At 40.0% G+C, this 18737-nt stretch overlaps 1 protein-coding gene and 2 long non-coding RNA genes across 7 annotated transcripts in view; 1 reads left to right on the forward strand and 2 right to left on the reverse strand.

Annotated features, from left to right (window-relative positions):
• Nucleotides 1-657: 657 nt before the first annotated feature.
• Nucleotides 658-12261, reverse strand: LOC107313689. Of its 2 annotated transcripts, none has more exons than XR_001555135.2 (5): nt 11610-12261; nt 4709-4822; nt 3188-3314; nt 2389-2663; nt 658-1837 (listed from the first exon to the last, which is right to left on the reverse strand). It is a non-coding gene; the product is annotated as an uncharacterized LOC107313689 (long non-coding RNA). The 2 variants fall into 2 exon arrangements; XR_004307180.1 differs by lacking the exon at nt 11610-12261 and adding an exon at nt 6009-6514.
• Nucleotides 12262-14283: 2022 nt separating this feature from the next.
• On the forward strand, nt 14284-15575 carry LOC116653348. Its single transcript, XR_004306967.1, has 2 exons — nt 14284-14949; nt 15039-15575. It is a non-coding gene; the product is annotated as an uncharacterized LOC116653348 (long non-coding RNA).
• A 513-nt stretch (nt 15576-16088) lies between these two features.
• Nucleotides 16089-18737, reverse strand: part of TRMT9B (tRNA methyltransferase 9B (putative)) — a 92256-nt gene continuing 89607 nt past the window's right edge. For all 4 annotated transcript variants that reach the window (XM_015862235.2, XM_015862233.2, XM_015862234.2 and 1 more), the window contains one exon: nt 16089-17426. In XM_015862235.2, coding sequence (XP_015717721.1) covers nt 16390-17426 — 1037 coding nt within the window. In that variant the 3' untranslated portion in view covers nt 16089-16389. The remainder of the gene's footprint in view (nt 17427-18737) is intronic.

An 18737-nucleotide genomic window follows, 5' to 3' on the forward strand; every position in this document is an offset into this window, starting at 1 on the left:
CCCAACTCGCTTTTCTTTGTAATCACTTGCTAACACCATATATATATATAATATTATATTTATACATAAATATATTTATTCTTATATATTAGTTGTGTGGGGTTTTGTTGTTATTTTTGTTTGTTTGATTTTTTTTTAAGCTAACCACCATATACTTGGAGTTTTTAATGAGACTTTACACTATCTTCTCTAAGCTCCTTTCCTGTGCCTCCTCTCCCTCTGCTGCTAAACAGTCAAAACATTTTCCAGACCCAGCCTCTCCATGCAGCCATTTACTGACTTCTGATGAAAGAGTCGCTGCCAAATTTTATAAAGAATGTCCCCTGGGGCACAGAGGGGTGGGAAGTATCCTTCATGGCCTCTGTTTTCTTCCCATACTGTTTAACAAACAAGAAACCCACCCGCAGCTACTCTGACCTCTATTTAGGCACATCCCTTTCAGGCAGTGACACAAATGCACTAGGAAGGAAATGGCCCTTAGAAAAGATGCAGGGGAAATAAAGAACAACACTGTGTGGCTAAACAAACAAGCTCTCTCTGCTGCCCAGTTCCTTCAAAAACCATACCCAGCAGCCTGACTAAGTCTGTTCCCCAGGTTTCACATATCCCCTCCACCCCCCCACCCCCCCCACGAGGTCCACCACACTTTGCCCCAGTTGTACATTTAACTGTGAATTATTCCTTATGAAGGAATAATCCAAAACCCTTTGGCATAAACGGGAACCCAGTCCAGGCTCCTTGCATTGCTTAAGCCCATTGCCCAGACCAGCTTTCCAGCTGGACAACATGTACTACTTTGTCTCAGTTTCTCTACTTAGATTTCACCAGCTCTTCAAGGTAAAAAATGTGTGTGTATATATATATATATATATATATATACACACACACACACACACACACACATATAGGGCATCAGTTATTGCAAGTAGAAAGCACAGGTTTTTGTGACTATCTGAAACAAACACCTAGAGGCCAAGCTGAGGACAAGTTCCTGTTCAAGCTGCCTCTTTTTCACCCACAGCTGCAAAGGAATTCCAAATCCAATTATTTTTGAGAGATAAGAGATGAAACAGATGTGCTACTAACTCCACTTTATGGAGGGGAGCATAACGATTTTGGAACCAGAGATGCAACTACAGTATTTGAAAACCAGGCTCAATACTGCATGCTGATCATGGGAATGAGTTGTAACACACCGCAACTGCCAAACTTTGCTTAAGTAATGCTTTAACTGGAGCAAAGAAGAAAACAAACATAAAAACACATAAATTAACAGTAGTTTAAAAGATTACAAGAATTATTTTTGAAATATTTCCACATTTCTCTGGCAAATTCCACTGATCATAGTCCCAGCTTACTGAAATCCCAATTGGAGAATTACCTTGGAGTGGCTACAACCTTGAGGCCACAGCAGAAGCAGAGCCAGGGGACCTGTTTCCAGTACCATTGAGTGCCCCTGCTTGCCAGCAGCACGCCGACCCTCAGGGCTGCTCCTCAACAGCCATTGGCCCCAATCTGGACAGAGGAAGGGAAGAGTACTGTAAACAAAGCTCTGACCCTGCTGCAAGGGCACTGTCCTGCTTGCAGTCCCACAGACTTCTCAACTTTTCTTAAAGTTTGTTGGAGGAATACACAGAAAAGGAGCCCAAGCTTTTGGAAGGATTTGTTGAGAGCCTTGCCCTGCTCTGCTCTTCACTCTGATAGCACGGCATGGCGCAGTAGACAGAATGCAGGATGGAGCCTGGTAGGTGTCACGCACCAACAGCACTATTTGTGCTTCTGCCTGATCAGTATCCATCAATCATAGCTGACAGATAGCACCACATCCAGCCAGCTCCTGGAGGAGATAACATGCAGTAAGTTGAGTGAGTTATTATCAGTCTGTATGGGGGGAGGGAAGGGGGATTTTTTTAAGCAAATCAGATTTTTTTTTGTTTTATACCTATCATTATGCTCCAGGAGTTAATCAACTGGCATAAAAATGAAGATATATACTGCTCACAACTGCATCAAGCCTGTTTTTTTCCTGGCTATAAGATACCCTTTGTAAGGAAGCATTCCCTGGGCGGCCATTCCTTAGGGCTCACCACCCTATGAATACTGTTCTTCTTCAGTCAATTGTTGATCAAGCATACTTAGTGTGATTCAGACATGAATGCTTCACTAAAGCACCAAATATCCATAAATGCTTTTCATGTGAAAATAAGATTCTCTGGTTACTCTAAAATGCTTCAGGAGCTGACAGGAGACTGAGCAGCAGCAGTTCCAGAAATCATTTCCTGCTGCAGCCCTGCTGTCTCTTACACTGATGCTTTTCGTTCTGCAAACCCCCCAATAGAGCCTGCAGGCTGTCTTGTAGGGCACTTCCCCACTGCTTCTGTGTTCTACCTGGTGGCAGTGTTCACTCCATCCTCACAGGGCCAGCACTGCAGCCACCCAGGCTCAGCCTCGACACTTCACTTCCTTCTTCTGCCTTGATCTGATGAAAAACCTTCCACAGGCAGCTCAGGCTAGGTGGCCTCATTTGCTTTTAGATTACATCATTTTTAGCAGTACTTATAGGTGAGGAGCTTGTCATCAGCCTCTTGGAAAGCTGAGTAACCATCCTTTCTCCAGAAAGCCTAGGTTTCTGCAAGGGGAGGACTGTCTTAGCTTTTTTCTTTCTGGGACAAGAAGATGAGAAATGATCATTTAGCCTTACTAGTTATTTTCAAGCACATATTTAAATCATCAAAAAAGGCACCCACAAGCCTTCATCAAAAGGTCATCAAGGTCATCAAATGAGCTTAAAATATTTGACTATTTTTGTCCAAAAGCAAATAAAACTTTTAGTTGATATCTCAGCTGCTCCTAGTTAACTGAGAGCCACTGAGGCAAAGCACTGCCATTCCTCAGGAAGTTTGCAGATGACACCAGGCCGTCTGGTTTGGTAGACATGACCAGGGGACAGGATGCCATCCAGGGAGACCTAGACAGGCTCAAACAGTGGGCCCATGTGAACCTTGTGAGGTTTAATTGAGTCAAGTGCAAAGTCTTACACCTGGGTTGAGGTAACTCCCACTAATACAAGCTGGGGGGATACAAAGATAGTGCATGGCTCAGCTGGAAAGGACTTGGAGGTACTGACGGATGGAAAGCTGGACACGAGCCAGCAATATGCCCTCACAGTACAGAAAGCCAACCTTACCCTGGGCTGCAACAAAACAAGTGTGGCCAGTAGGTCAAGGGAGGTGATCCTGCCCCTGTACTGGTGAGGCCTCACCTTGAGGTATTGCATCCAGATGTTGTGTCCTTGCTACAGAACAGATGTAGACCTGTTAGAGCACACAGAGAGTGTCATAAAAGTGATTCAAGAGACAGAACACCTCCCCTAAGAGGAGAAGCTGAGAGAGCTGGAGCTGTTCAGCCTAAAAAAGAGAAAGCTCTAGGGAGACCTGATAGTTGCCTTTCATAGAATCTCTAAGGTTAGAAAAGACCTTAAAGATAATCAAGTCCAATTGCAACCTAACCATACTACTCTATCAACCCTCCGCTAAATCATGCCCCTGAGCAGGGTCTGTTGCGATGGACAAGGGAAAATGGTTTCAAACTAATAGAGAGGAAATTTAAATTGAATATAAAGGCTTTGTTTTGATTTTAATACAGTCAGAGTGGTGAGGTTCTGGCACAGTTTGCCCAGAGAGGTGGTGGATACCTCACATCCTTGGAGGCATTCAGGGTCAGGATGGACAGGGTTTCGAGCAACCTGATCTAGCTGTAGGTGTCCCTGTTCACTGCAGGGGATTTGGACTAAGTGATTTTTAAGGGTCCCTTCCAACTCAAAACAGAAAAAAAGATACTGTGAGATAAGCTTAGCTGTTGCTTCCACTCCTGATCTCCCTGCAGCTCCCAGGTGATACTTTGGCCCCATGAGTCCAGTGTCCCTGCTAGCTCCAGGACAGCTGCAGGCTCACCCTGGAGAGCAGAATTAACCACGGAGGAAGTCTCTCATTAAAGATATCTCAAACTCTCCTCCTTGGTCATTTTTCCTCACTGTTGTTCCACAGAGAATAATAAAAATATCCCCTGAGAAAGTCAAATGAAACACCTATAAGATAATCCCAGTGCAGATAACCCACTGTGCTACCTCAGAGGGTATCTATAGCAGATACATGCTTCCTCAGGAGATTATAGGTTCCAAATCAGTGCAGTTGTTTAAAAGAAAAGAAAAGCTTCTTCTTTCTCCTTAAGTACACGGAGTTCCTTCCACCACAGAACTACAAGTATGAAATATACTGTTAAATGCAACCAGCCAGCTGAAATAACTTCCCGGAAACCCCAATAATCACTAACAGTCATATTCACATGATAAAAGTATGGTGATACTAACAGCTTGCACTAACATGTCTGAACAATCAGAACTATAGATATATATAGATCTTGCTCTATAGATTTGTTTCAGAGCCTTTTATTACCTGATTATAGCTCCAGGCAACTCATCATCTATACAGACACAGTAATTAAGGATTGGTAATTCAGTTTTGTGGCCAATACACCCTATAGGATGACACATGGGGGTTCATTTTCAGCTACTTGGCATTTCAGATGCCCACTAGAAATCAGCTACTAGAAAGTCAAAGGAGAACAGCCAGCAAGCATTTCTATTTTGGCATCTCAACAGGAGAAAGTGGTTGCCCTGAAGATCTCAATAGGAAACAGTGTTACTTACACAGCTCCACAGATGCTAATGGAAAGCCACTGATTCCATCTGCTTAAACCAAGGACATGCAGCAGGAACCAGCACTTCCCTCATGCCTCCATTTCAGAGGAATACACTCCATTTCTTGGTAACAAGCCGGATACATGCAAGAAAACAAAGGAGTTTGGCTTGGGTTTTTTTTGTTCACATATTTGAAGTACATAGTATAGAAATAGCAAATAAATAAAACATCATAAATACAAGCATTTTTCTGGAATGATTCCAAAGGGGTGGGAATTCAAACAGCAAATCAAAACTGACTGCAGTAGATCCTAAGTTTTATTCCCACATAAAACAATTGAAGTTTCTGTCAGCTATGAAGAAAACAGCTTAACTAGAAACCATGGATGTTTGGGAACAGCAGGAGGAGAGCAAAATCTAAGTGCAGTCCCTGTGCACTCTCCTGGCTCAAACTGAGAACATCAGCCACATCCTCCAGCCCTACAGCACCGCAAAGCAATGCTGTATATACAAGCTCTAGAAACTTTCAGGTTTAAAACCACACCTGAACAGGTTTTTCACACATCAGACTACTGGAAAAGAAGCCTAAGACTTGAGAGGTTTAACTAAGTAGTTCAGCTCCACGTAAATAAATTACTGGGGGGAAAGGTAGTGCTGAACTAGAGTCTACAGAAGAGTCTTCCCTAGGACAAACACACCACTCAGGTTTCAGACTGCCTGCATTTACTATACCAAAGAAACTGATCTAGCAGTTCACAGCTGAGCTATTTGCATCACCAGCTGAGACTTATATCTTGGAAAGGGTGGCAGAAGCCAGTTCCTAGTGGCCTCCAAAGCATCATCTATACCATCATCAGTTCCTTGAAGTTACTTTGTGAAGCTCCCAGTGTTGGGGGTTGAAAGCCCACTGCTAAGACAGGAACTAGTTTTATTCTCACTTTACAAGTTGGGAAGCTGAGAAGAATGTAGATGAATGAAGACAGTATCACACACAGTGTGTGAGGGAGATAACAGCTGGAGGTATTTCAGAAGAAATAAGATCAAAGCAAGAGATCAGCAGGTGTTCTGGGGAGATCAGCTGTCCTTGACTGTCTATCCTGTGCATCTTGCAAAGCTGTACCAACAAAACCACCAAAAAATATTGTTATTTCTCTGTTGTACACAGGCAGGCCAGATAACAACACTTAAGATGACAATGACAACATGCAATGCAGTAACAAATACAATAAGCTAATTGTTTACAGTTTAGAAGGGTTAATATTAAAATACATATAAATAACTCCTCTATCATTAATCTTTTAAAAGATACCTCTTTTTTGTATCATGTCCCTTCATCAGATTTTCTCAGGCCGCTGAACTAGGAGGATCTGGTTTGCAGAACAGTGGATCACATTCAACTGCCACTACAGGCAGTGATGAAAGGCCAAGGACACCATCAGGGAAAGCCATGCCTTTTCAAATCCATATTGTTACATTCTTCTCTCCACATCCATCTTTACTTTCTTCTCCCTTTGTTGATAATTTCCTGGTTTATGCTGCTGCACTCTTATTTTTTCCCCAAGGACCTCTCCATGCCTTTCACTGACTGAAAAGGCACCACCTTATCTTAAATAAAACGTCAACTCAAAGACTCAATGCTTTAAGCTTCTCTGAAACATGCTGAATTCAGCTTTCCATTGCAGCAAGCAGCAGCTGAGGCACCCTCCCCCTAGTAGGTTCAAACACCAGCCCAGACAGACATTAAATTACAAAGTGGTGGCTCAGCAGACCAGCCCTGCCTGCCCTTGCTCCCAGCTTTCTTCAGAACTACTTGCTTCTGGGTGGACTGTACCAGGCTTGGAGCATGTGGGGCTTCCTCCCAGTGGTTGGTAAATGGAAAATGGAAAGCAAATAAGAAAATGGGCCAAAGTTGAATCCAAAATTGTTTATTCAATCTCAGCCTTTTAAAATACTTCTTGTTGGTGCACACAAATAACTATGTTTGGATTGCTTCTGCATTTTGCCCTCAGTTTTTGTCTGCAGATAGATCCTAGTTCAAAGACAGAGATAAACTGACATCTAGTGGAAAACTGAAGCTTTCCTTTCCCCCTTCTTTTGAGCAGCATATTTTAGGCAGTATTTACATGGACTGCATCCATATTACTATTATTGTAGAAATGAGAGATCTGGGAGCCCCTGAAGTGCTTTTACAAACAAATTTATCCTCAAATCTGTTGATCTTCTGGAGTTGTTGCTTCTAGTAAACCAGAATTATTGATTCCCCAGTTAATGTCTCATGTATAAATATTTAAAAACTGAGAAGCATTTTCTTCCAAAACTTTGTTTTTTAATGGCCTCAGATAAGTTCATCATATGGCATCACTTATTCCAACTAATGATAAGAATGCAAAGATGATTTTGCCTTGCTTTAGAATCCCTTCTCAGTAGTTGCTTAATGTTCAGCATCTGTGAAGGGATTTTGCAATACAAGACAAATGCCAAATGCAGCTGAGCTGACTGCAGAATTCCCACAGACTGATGTAGGTAACATCACCCCTATGTTCTTGTGACTAATAGATTTGATTGGTACAGTGCTATGCTCTGCAATCCCTGCTGAGCAATTGCTTTACAAGGTCCAGCTGGACTGGAATTAAGTAGTGGGGATTCTTTTGCAGGCAAGATCTCTAAATATAATTCCATGGTACTGAGAGGCTTTTGTATTCACTTCCTTAAAACAGCACTTTCATTCTTCTAGCACCTCTGCCCGCATGAGTCAAACTTATCTAAACTGTCAGCTCCTGGCATAGAAAATTCACGTTCCTGTGACTTGATCCCTCTGTCTCAGCCAAGGGGGATGTGTGTGTTTAGACATAATCTTCCATGCAATTGTTGAAGTAGCCCAGACCTTTTTGTAAGTAGCTGAGAATACAGCTTGATAACTACAAGCAATGCCACTCAAATCCCAAAGGTGTGAATATTGGGTTTGATGTAGTGATCTTGAGGGAACCAGTGTACAAATTGATCTGAATAATCTGATTAATATATAACTTACCACAAAATCACCAAGGTTGGAAAAGACCAACAAGTCCGTCCAATCCAACCATCCACCAATCACCAATAGTTTTCACTAAACCATGTCACTCAACACAACATCCAAACATTCCTTGAACAATATATAGTTAAGTTCTGAGAGCTGATTTACAAGCCAATCCTCTTTAAGGCACTACTACCTAAAAAGCTAATTTCCTACTTAACACTCTAAAAGAAGTCCTACTGCCCCCCCCCCAAAATCTTCTGCTCTACAACCACAGTGACCTAATTTTGCCTGTTAAAATGATTAATCACATTACAGAATCGATCTTTATATTCTCATTCCAATCTGAGATAAATATAACTCTACACCTCTTTGAATGCATTAAGTAACTGTTAAATTTCTAATAAACATTAAACATTTCCAAGTATTTCTGCTCCTACAAATGAAAACAAGGACTTTAGAACATAACAGTAGATCCTGTGTTTGTGTTCTGTCTTTCATAATCCTCTGCTACTTTTAAGTCAGCTTATGGCTGGATATGGGAAAGTCATCTTTTCCTACAGGGTTATGGGATTATTTTTCAGTTTGGCTCATTTATGAACTGATTTTCCTCTGTCCCTAGGTTTGTTCTCTGGGAACAGCAGAGACCACAAAATGTTTTTGATTATCCACTTAATCCCCTTAGGCAGTGTGGTGTCTTTAGTCCGGGCTTCAGTGAAACTACATTTATTTGTTGAGCTTTTAGTTCTCAATTAAAAAAAAAACTTGAAAAACTTCCTGTGGTGCCTTGTACAGCATCTTGGCCAGTTTATACTGAAAAAACCACTGTCCTATATTTCATATTCATACTTTTTACTCTTCTCCCTTAACTCCTTTTAAAAGCTAATTCAATGTCATATTTCTTTTTTCCCCTCAATTGTGAGGTTTTCCAGACTTGTTAGAAATATTCCTATTTGTTGTTTTGCCATTTCCTCTCACACAGTTTTCAGTTTCTGAATTCTTCTGATGCACTCATTCAAATCTTTGCATTTGTTCTCCAGGAAGCTGGCACACAAATGCTAGAGACTGCTATGAAGTTGCTCACAATGACCTTGGCATCAGCAGGAAAATATCACATCACGCTGTTCTCTGTATGCATCCAACTAGCACAGGGAAGACCAGCTTTGGTATACACAAACTAAAGGTGAAACCCAGACTGTATGCTGATATTTCATTGAATGTTACCCTGATAATCTGCTTATATTTCTGAAAATGAAAACAACAACCAATCACACTGGTCTGTAGATACTAGAGGCCACAGCAATGGCTCTTACTAACCCAAGCCAGCCTGAAGAAGCCCAGAGTACCAAATATCACTTGCAAGGATGCAACTCAGCTTTGACCATGTCAGTGACTGAGCACAGACATCTTCATTACCTACTTAATTCCTCTGGAAACAAAAAGGTGACTGCGTCTCAGATCTGTGCCATCCACTAAGAGTGACATCTCTCTAGGTATGCCTAGTGAGTCAAGCCTGAGAAATACCACTGTTTACTTGGGGCTTTTTGTTCCACTTAAGTTGGAAATGAGTCTTAAGAGTCATGGCATAGGTAAGGCTGACTGGTGGGCAGCCCAGCTTAAGAGTACTGGGGCTCCTAGAAAAAGCAGTTCCCCAAAGTGCCCAGAAGCAGAAGTCACTTCATAGTTAACATTCCACAATGCTGCACTCAAACCAAAACCCACAGGTTGATTTCCTGCTAATAATGACAGAATTCACCATATTTCAAAGACATTTTCCTTGAGTGTACTACTGGTTATTTAAAACAATAATTATAGAGAAAATAGAGTAAAAACCATTGGTATCTCCATATCTTTTTCATGAAGTTTTTCCATGAACTACTCCCTTGTTTTGGAGAGAACATCTATTGGTCTTTGAGGCTGTCACACAGCTCCTGAATAGTGCCTCCTGCAATTGCTAGTATTTGGGAAGGTGCATGCCCTCCCCCCCATGCTTGAGCCTTCTTCCATCTCATGATCTCCTGTAAGCATCCTGTAGCCCGTTCCAAACGGGGACCAACTCTTCTGATCCAAGCACAGAGACACAACCTCTCTGTACAACTATTCTACCTGCCAGTGGTCTGCAAACCCCTTTGGCAGCTCAACATTTATTATATCAGATGGTTATTGTTGCACATGACTTTTTCTTTATTTAAACTTCATTGTAGGAGTGTTAAAACTGTTTATGTAACCTCTTTATTGCATTTCTTTCTGGCAATTTATCCACTTAAATGTTTTGTGTTGTTTTTTCCCCATAGCCTGTCTTCAGTGAGCTCTCATTTACACTTCTTTTCTCCCAATAAGCCAAAGCCTAGTAAGTTATCACAGAGACATGAGCCAACACAGATTTGAGCACTCACTTGGGTGAACTGCCCAGACAGACTAATGCTCTGCTTAATATTTCATAAAGACATGAATTATAAATTCAGTTCAGATTTCTTCACAAAGCACTAAATCACTTCATGTTTCCAGTGAAGTCTCCATGTGAACTGAAAAGCAAAAGGTGAATCTGAGGACACACACATAGTTGTATACAGACCTTACCCTGTACTGGCCAGAAAAATCCCTGAACCTCAACAGCAGCCACATGCTCTCTGTCTCAGAATTCCCCACTGTGGACCTCACCCAACATCACAGTCAATGGATGTAAGTTAAAGCAAATAAAAACTCTTTTTATTGTTGTTAAACTTGACATATTTCCTTTTACTCTTTGATTTGGTATCTCTGGCTTTGATTTGGTATCTCTGGCTGCGCTTTTGGAATTTTTCATGGTAACTAAATCATGAATGCAAGGTGCTTGTCTTTCAAACAGGTAAATAATTTTGGAATTAGAGTAGCTTCTGAAGTAGCCCAAAAGCCAGTGGAGAAACAGCTGAGCTTCTGAAGTAGATAAGGCAAGTCCCAGGAGGCTGTTAGCACTCCGACCATTATTAATATTGATAAGAGATGCTCCTGCTCAGTACAGGCAGTGCCTTCTCAAGGCCATGCCATTGACTGAAACATCAATTTAAAGCAGCCTGGGGATGCTGTGGGACCTGACCTCTATTAATGTCGCCACCACCTCACTTCTAGCATTCTCTCATGTATGTTGGAAAGTGGCTTTGGCCAGTGACCCAGAGAACACTCTGTTTTGCCTCTTTCTAAATAGAAAAGTCTAATGCAATATTGAAAGGCTGTATTTTCCCTGCACTACAGCATTTATCCTGTTCAGGAAGCTAACTCCTCCTTTCAGAGGAAACATTGATTTGCCCTCCCCAGATGTACATAATTAAATCTGTCCATTTCTGTCAGCTTCATGGTAAGGAAACAGACCAGTTGTGGTTCACTGTGTTCCCTGTAGTTCTGACATAGTACAGTCCCTTCTATAAAGATAAAGAAAGAGACACAGAAAAGGCTTGTTGCTGCTTTACTGTAAAGATTCCCGTGAATGGGAGACTTGTATATCTTACAGGAGTGAAAACATCAGTTTTTAACCTGACTGCACACAGGCACCATTGTTAGTGCACTGATGACAAGGTGATTTTTTTCAGTTAGACAGTAAGTATCTGTTTGCTTCCTTCCATCCTCTCTTATTTTTTTCTTTTACTTGTGAAAAATTCAAAGTAATTGAGAGTCACAGAAAACTCTTTTCTTCATCCAGAAAACTGCATTTTAGATGTTAAATAGGCAGTAAAAAGCAGCCAGTATTGTACAGAAATCAACATACTCCATCAAGACAGAAGAGGGCAATCTAACACCATCTCACAATCCTTAACCCATCCACCAACTATGCAAAACTGAGCATTGCATCCCATCAACAGTAACAAATAGGGCAAAGAAGTTACACCCAAGAAAACTTCTGAAGTCAGGAGTCCCACTTACCCATTTTCTTTTTTCAAAGTCTCTAGCTCATTTCTACTTCAGTTCAATCATAACTGCTGAGTCTCCTCCTACCAGCTTAGCTGCTGTTTAATCAGATGACTTCACTTCAATTTAAGATAACCTTTCTCAGTAGGAGGAGATGATGAATTTAAAGAAGACAGCCAGGGCGGGTGCAGGTGCTGCTGGTTTTCCTAGAACTGACATAGCAGCATTGCAGACACCTGCTGTCTTCAGGTACACCAAGCTCTAGGAAGGTGTGAGAATAACCTAATGGGCTCAAAAGGCACCCAAAAACAGACAATGATGAATAAATAACAGCTGATATAAAAACCAGAGAGTGACTGAAGTGTAAGGTGTCCTTAATTTTGTAAATTAGTCATTGTTGCAAGGTTTGCTGTAGTGCTTTCAGGATTTAAAATGCTATTTTCTCAATTTTATGTTCAACTGTCTGAGGTAGAAGTATGGAATACCTGGAAAGCATCATCATAAATGCAGATTAAAGGGTAAACAATGAAAAATACATAGAAGAAAATGCTCAGAAAGAATAAAACAAATGAGGTTAGAAAGTAACAGAAATGAAATTATTAGGAATTATGGAGCCTTTGGAAATTAGTCAGTTAAGGGGGCTGCACAATCCCTTGCATCTGAATGCAAAATACTAAACATATTTACAACTGTAGTAGCATACCAAACATCTAGAAATTCATTGTAGAATCATCATAGAATCTTTTGAGTTGAAAAGGACCCTTAAAGGCCATTTAGTCCAACTGCCCTGCAATGAACAGGGACACCTACAGCTAGAACAGGTTGCTCAGAGCCCAGTCCAGTCTGACCTTGAATGTCTTCAGGGATGGGACATCCACCACCTCTCTGTGTGGCCTGTTTCAGTGCCTCACCACCCTGACCGGAAAAAACTTCTTCCTCATACCCATTCTAAACTTGGACAGTTTGAAACAGTTTCCTCTCTGCACATGCAGCGAAGAGGGCAGACGGACATCAATTAGACCCTCTGGAAATTATAAATATCTAGCAGTGCCAACTGTGCTTTCTCTGCCATGACTGCTCTCACCTTTGCCATTCCCCTTCAATTCTCTGCATTCTTCCTATCTTTGCTCTTTTTCTTTAGCCCCTCTCAACTCTGCATCAAATGTCATTCATTCCTTTCACAGGGACCGATCCATATCCAACTACAACTACATTTGTTACCAATACCCCATCTGTATTTATACTGCTTCCCCATAATCTAAATGCTACATGCTCTGTACTAAAATCCAAAAGGCTACATAATCTGTTCTACCAGATATACTCACCTGAATGGTGCTTAATTATTTCTAGGTCCTTTGTCACTACTATGATAAATTTATCAGCATAATAAGAAGTGATCAGTATAATTGTAAAAGCACAATTGATGATCACTTTAACTGTAAAAACACTTTTAATTGAGCATAGCTGTAATTCCACCTGGAAACTGAAAAATTTTAATTACATTGTTTTTTTCTATTCTGATTTAAATTGGTGCAAAAAAACTGTGAATAAATCCAAAGAAATATTTTGATGTTTTCTTATGCCACAGTGCTTAGTCATGGAGCACAGTAAACAGCTCAGAAGGGGCTCAGAAATGAAGCTCAGTAGCAGATAATCCTTCTGGACCATCAGCTACACCCTTTTCTATCATCAGCATGACACATAGTACTGATGTGGCTGAAAATTACTTTTCGTCACCTTTATTTACCTACTTCAAATAAGCACCTTTATGGCGAGGTTGACTTTGGAAGTCTAAAGTAAAGACAGACGTCTGGCTTCATATAAAATCAGGCTGCTCACCTGCTCTGCATTGTGTTATGTGGCCTCACTGAGCAAATAGCACTAAGCATCTTTTCAAAAACACTGATCAAGAACTTACCCATACACAGTTTCCAGTGGCTAATGTATTTATTAACCAATCCTAAAGCACAGAAGTTCTGTATGGTATCTTATTTTATCGAAGTAAGATTTATTTTCTGTCAATTACTAGTTAATAGTAATAGATAATAGGTTCTATGTACAGACAAAGAATTGATTACAGAGCAGTACCTAAGCATGGCTGTGATCAGCAGGTTGGAAGATAAAATCATGGGTATCTGCCAGAATTAATACACTAAAAAAATAGGAAATGATGAATGCATAGGGTAGATACAAAACTGTATATTTTTATAATTGACATACTTCATTTTCATGGAACACTAAAATAGCTGCAACTCCTGTCAAAGGGCTGAGCAAGGAAATGGGTAGACCAATGGGTTCAACACAGTGTCAACACCAAGAGAACCCCACAGACATATGAATGCAGCTCATTATGGCAGGGATGTTACAGGCTTAGAGGCTTAGAGCCACCATCTCTCTTCAGAATCCACCAGTGCGGTTTGTTTAAAAAGTTCTGCTGGTATAGAATACACAGCTCTTCATTCAGCATGACTGCACAGTGCGCACATAAGTCACTCAAGGATAAATGTGTGCCAGAAAAAGATCTGCTGGCATACTTACAGCTTTCATACCTCACCTGTGCTTTAAATGTTCCTACTTAATGAGCTTGGAAGAAGGTAAATTAGTCGTCATTAGCGGGAAATAAAAATAAAAAGATTTTTCTGCACTTCTAGTATAAATATTCTATGTGTTAAAAAATAAAAATAAAAAAAAAAAAGGACAAAATGCCATTTATCAAAGATTACAATTGTATTAGTCTTTCAGAAATAGATCTGTTCAACTGCATCTATTTTATCGCAGTTGTGCCTTCTGATTACGGTTGGTAACAGTTAACACAGTAGCAGCATTTGTTCAGCCAGTTCAGACCAACAATGATTTCAGTAAATTAAACTGTAAAAAAACAGGGCATGTACTCTTGTGTAATCAAGACATCTCCATGTACCACTTATGAGCAGATGTACTAAGGTCAGTAGCAGATTTGATACTGGCAAAACCAGGGTGGCAATTTTGCCTCTAAATCAGGCAAGAAATACAACACATTTGCCTTTAACCTTACAGCAACCAGATCTTGTAGACTAGGCATCACTGAGAATGCAGGGGAAACTGGATTTTTTTTATTTATTCATTCATTTGTCATAAAGTTTTCAAGAGATTCACACTTTTAATGAATATTTTAATGTATGTATAATGAAGTTTCAGCATGCTGGACCTTAGGAAAAAACTTTCAAGATTGGATATAGGATGATAAATAACATACCTCATTCCTACACAGGGCCCAAATTCCAGGGGTGCTGAACATTCCCTAAAATATTTGTCTGGAATAAACTGAGTTTGGTTCTAACTCCTCAGGCTCCTCCAGAAATTCTCAGGCAATGAGGTAAGCCTTACTGGTCAGACATGACAACATTGCAGATGAGGTGTGAAGCTGTTCACGACCCTCATGGGCCATGCAATTCACTATCACAGGCATCTATGCAATGTGCTACAGAAACAGGAGATGGAGGATGTGGTTGGAGCAACCCCTGCGCAGAGAGCAGCTGGACCCAGTCACATAGGGAATATTGCCTATGCTCTGAGGTAAGGCTCAGACACAGAGGAATAATATTTCAGAAGTTTCAGGTGGATAGTTTTTATTTTCAAAACGCAGTAGGGAATGTAAGGATTTGCCTCTGGCACTTGGTAGAGACCTGGGAAAGATAAAGTACAAGGATCCCAAACTAAGAGGAAGACAAAGATGATTCTTCTACAGGCAGAATCCATCCAAGTCAAAATCCAATCCAAAACCCATCTACTTACTCAACATAGACTGGAAAAGTTGTATTTTAGATACAAAATTTGACTTGTGTCCTCTTCCCATCTATATTGTTTAACACGCCGTTTAGTATATATTCTCATGTCAGTGAATGAGGAGAGTTAATATGACAGCTGACTGGATGTGCACTGGGATCTTATTAATCGTACCAAGTGTTATTTATCTTAGCTACCCAAGCTTTAAAAAAAAAAGAGATATGCATCTCAAATATTTGATATTTTATAACCTCTAACTAGTACTGATACTCCTGCCAATCCCTCTGACTTCTATATACATATAACCAGTGAAAACCTGCACCACCAGAAATTAAAGTGAGGGCCAACATGCAGAACCTAACTTACAACTGAGGCACAAACTGAATTCTTTTCAAAACAAAAATCCAAAGTGCTGTTCAAAATTCATCCTGCCATTTGTTATGAAATACCAGTCACAAACAACAGAAGATGCTGAGCTTGCTCTGTACTTAGTATTGCCCACTAACAACTCTACTCCAAACTAAGTAGCAACCGGACCATGCTTGCTCCCAGTTCTGCAGCATGCACTCAAGCAGCATACACTGAAGTGTTTCGCAAAATGGGTCTATGTCTCTATTCATCTGACTTCAAGAATAGGGAACAATGTCATATATTTTAAGCATTTCAAGAACGAAACCTGAATGTCCAACTGAAAGGATATTTCTCATAAAAGATGTCCTGATCCTTTCCTTGTCTTATAAAAAAGTTTTATTTTTCAATAGAAAAGTATATTTAAAAACACAATTGTTTGCCAAAAGCAATATAAAACTCTCCATTTTTAATTTCATAAAAGTTTAACAAAACATAAATATTGTTTGCCACTTACATTCCTATATGCAGGCTTTGCATTAGATATTTACATATGTAATAAACTCAGGAATGAATGGAACATGACTACAAGGGATTCAAATTCCATGCCACACTGTACAACCACAGGAACAAGAAGCAGCTTAAAATCCTCAGTCAATACATTGTTTTGTCCTGTTTACAGCTATTGTTCTCTTTTCTCTGCAATAATGCACCAATTTCCATGGTCATAGCAGGAAGAGACTATCAGAAGCTCAGGCACATTCTCTTCTATCAATGAGCACAGCTCCCCTTCCCGAAAAACATGATAATAACGCATGAAGGCTTTTGTATCCAGTGTGTCATCACTTTGATCCCCAACAGACACTGCTGAATCCAAAGCAGAGTCAGTAGAGTCAGTTGTTGAAGTTCTTTTGAAAAACTTGCTGGCATTAGACTTAACAGCATCATCTTTATTACAGCTGCAGCTGTGGTCCTTGTCTTCCACTGGGCCATTTATAAATGCAGATTCTTCATCCTTGCTCTGAGCTGCACTTTGGTGTCCTCCATTTAAACTCAAATCCTTCAGTGCATGTATGGCTTGTGACCATGGCAGTTTTTTGATGGGTGAGCTTTCTACAAACACATCATCATCATCTAAACACTGCTCTTTCAGCAGTGTCCTGTGATGACCCAAATCCAAACTGCAGTGTCGTGACTGCTGAATGGGCACAGTACTATTTGTCCATTCTCCTTCGTTCTTCAGAGGCTTCAGCTTTTCCGATTGCTTTCTGAGGGCTGATTCATCGAGGGATTTGGAGAAAAACCATGAGCGGAAAGATCTTCCGAGAGCGCTGTAAAACCTATTTTCTTCTTCAGAAATTTTCATGCAGCAGGCTCTGGATAAGCAATGGTCCGTACTGTGGGGATGTTTTGAATCATTTTCTGGTTGCAGATTGGTTTGGTAGCTGTAATCAGAGCTCAGTACCTCTGCAGGGTATATATCCTGGCTTTTTACTGCATGCACAAACTCTCCCTTATCTCCAGATTGATTCGATTCTGAAAAATGCCGTGAGCACAAGGCCTTGTTCCAGGGAACAAATACATCTTGTTTCTCAAAGCGACGATTCTTTTGTTCCATAGCCCAAACATAAACCATCATCTGGCCTCCAGGCATCAGTACTCTCGCCATTTCCTTTATTGCTTTGATTCTTCTTTGTTTAGTTGAGAAATGATGGATCACTATGAAAAAGGAAAGACATTATATATTGAATATGAGTAAGAGCAGAGCATTTTTTTATTCAACTTGTTCTATGTGTTTAATCATTTTAGTTGCCATATCACAGTCATTACCCACTGCAAGTCAGCAATGTTGCAGAATTTACTGATACTGCAGCACAAGTTTACCTCTTTTATGTTCACATTCAATGGATAAAAACAGGCAAATCCCAAAGTAGGACATTCATCTGATCACAAAACAGAGTTCTGAGGTAAGTCAGGCACATAAGCCAGAGTTTCTGTTTCTCTGCATTACCCATGAAAGAAAACAGTATGACTGGCTATCACAAAAATGCATGGTCTTTGGTTGAGTTAGGTAATATTAAGTTTGACGTTGGAGTTTGGAACACACTTGAGATTTATTTTAACAGGTAACGTAAATTCTTTTTATCATGTAACAAATATAGCAAAAAATAATATTGCTGAAAAGTTTTTCATGTCAGTGTGATTTCAGGAAAGCTAGTCAGAAAAATTAAACAGAAATATTTTCCATTGTGCTAATTCTGTAGAAAAGCATTTCCTTTACAGAAAGTTTATTTGTAGGAAGCAAGATGAGTAGTGTCTCGGCCTCTATTTTCCCTCCTACTAAAGGTATTGAAAAAAAAAAAAAATCCTTTGTCAAAATAAAATTATTGATCACTATGGTTGAATTTTATTTCCAGGATAATTTCCAGATTTCATTGTAACAATAAAATGAAGCTGTGTTTCAAGATTTCTTTATTGTTTATAGATTCTGGCTCACCTAAAGGAACAATTTTAATAGTTGGAGAATAGCTATCAGCTGTTTGCTCTCTAAACGCTCAAAAACATTAACTTGAACTGAGATCGGTCATACTGTTGAGGTTGTTCTTTATATCATTGGATTGTGAGATGTGATTCAAATCAACGACATACGGACTGATTTCACAATTCTGTTCAGATGGGCCTGTAAGAAGCTACTTCACATAAATATTCAGTCTACTCATGTACCAGAATATATATGTTCTCAGCTGAAGTCATCTTCATACCTTCAAAAAAATTAGATTATGTGTGCTGCTTGACAGTAGCCAATTGTTGTAGGAAGATTATTTCAACATTGCAGTTATGAAAGATGTGACCAGATAGCTCAGATTTCATTCTTAATGATGATTACATTGCCAAGGTGAAAATGAACGTATAACCATAGACCAATGAAAACTCTCTTGGCAGTCAATATGAACTAGGCCCTCAGAAGCATCTGACAGAAAACTCTGAGCAGAGTTTTCTATATGGTCAATGTTTTGCTTTTTTCCAGCT

This window comes from Coturnix japonica, chromosome 4 (assembly GCF_001577835.2).
Source record: "Coturnix japonica isolate 7356 chromosome 4, Coturnix japonica 2.1, whole genome shotgun sequence".
Lineage (NCBI taxonomy): Eukaryota > Metazoa > Chordata > Aves > Galliformes > Phasianidae > Coturnix > Coturnix japonica.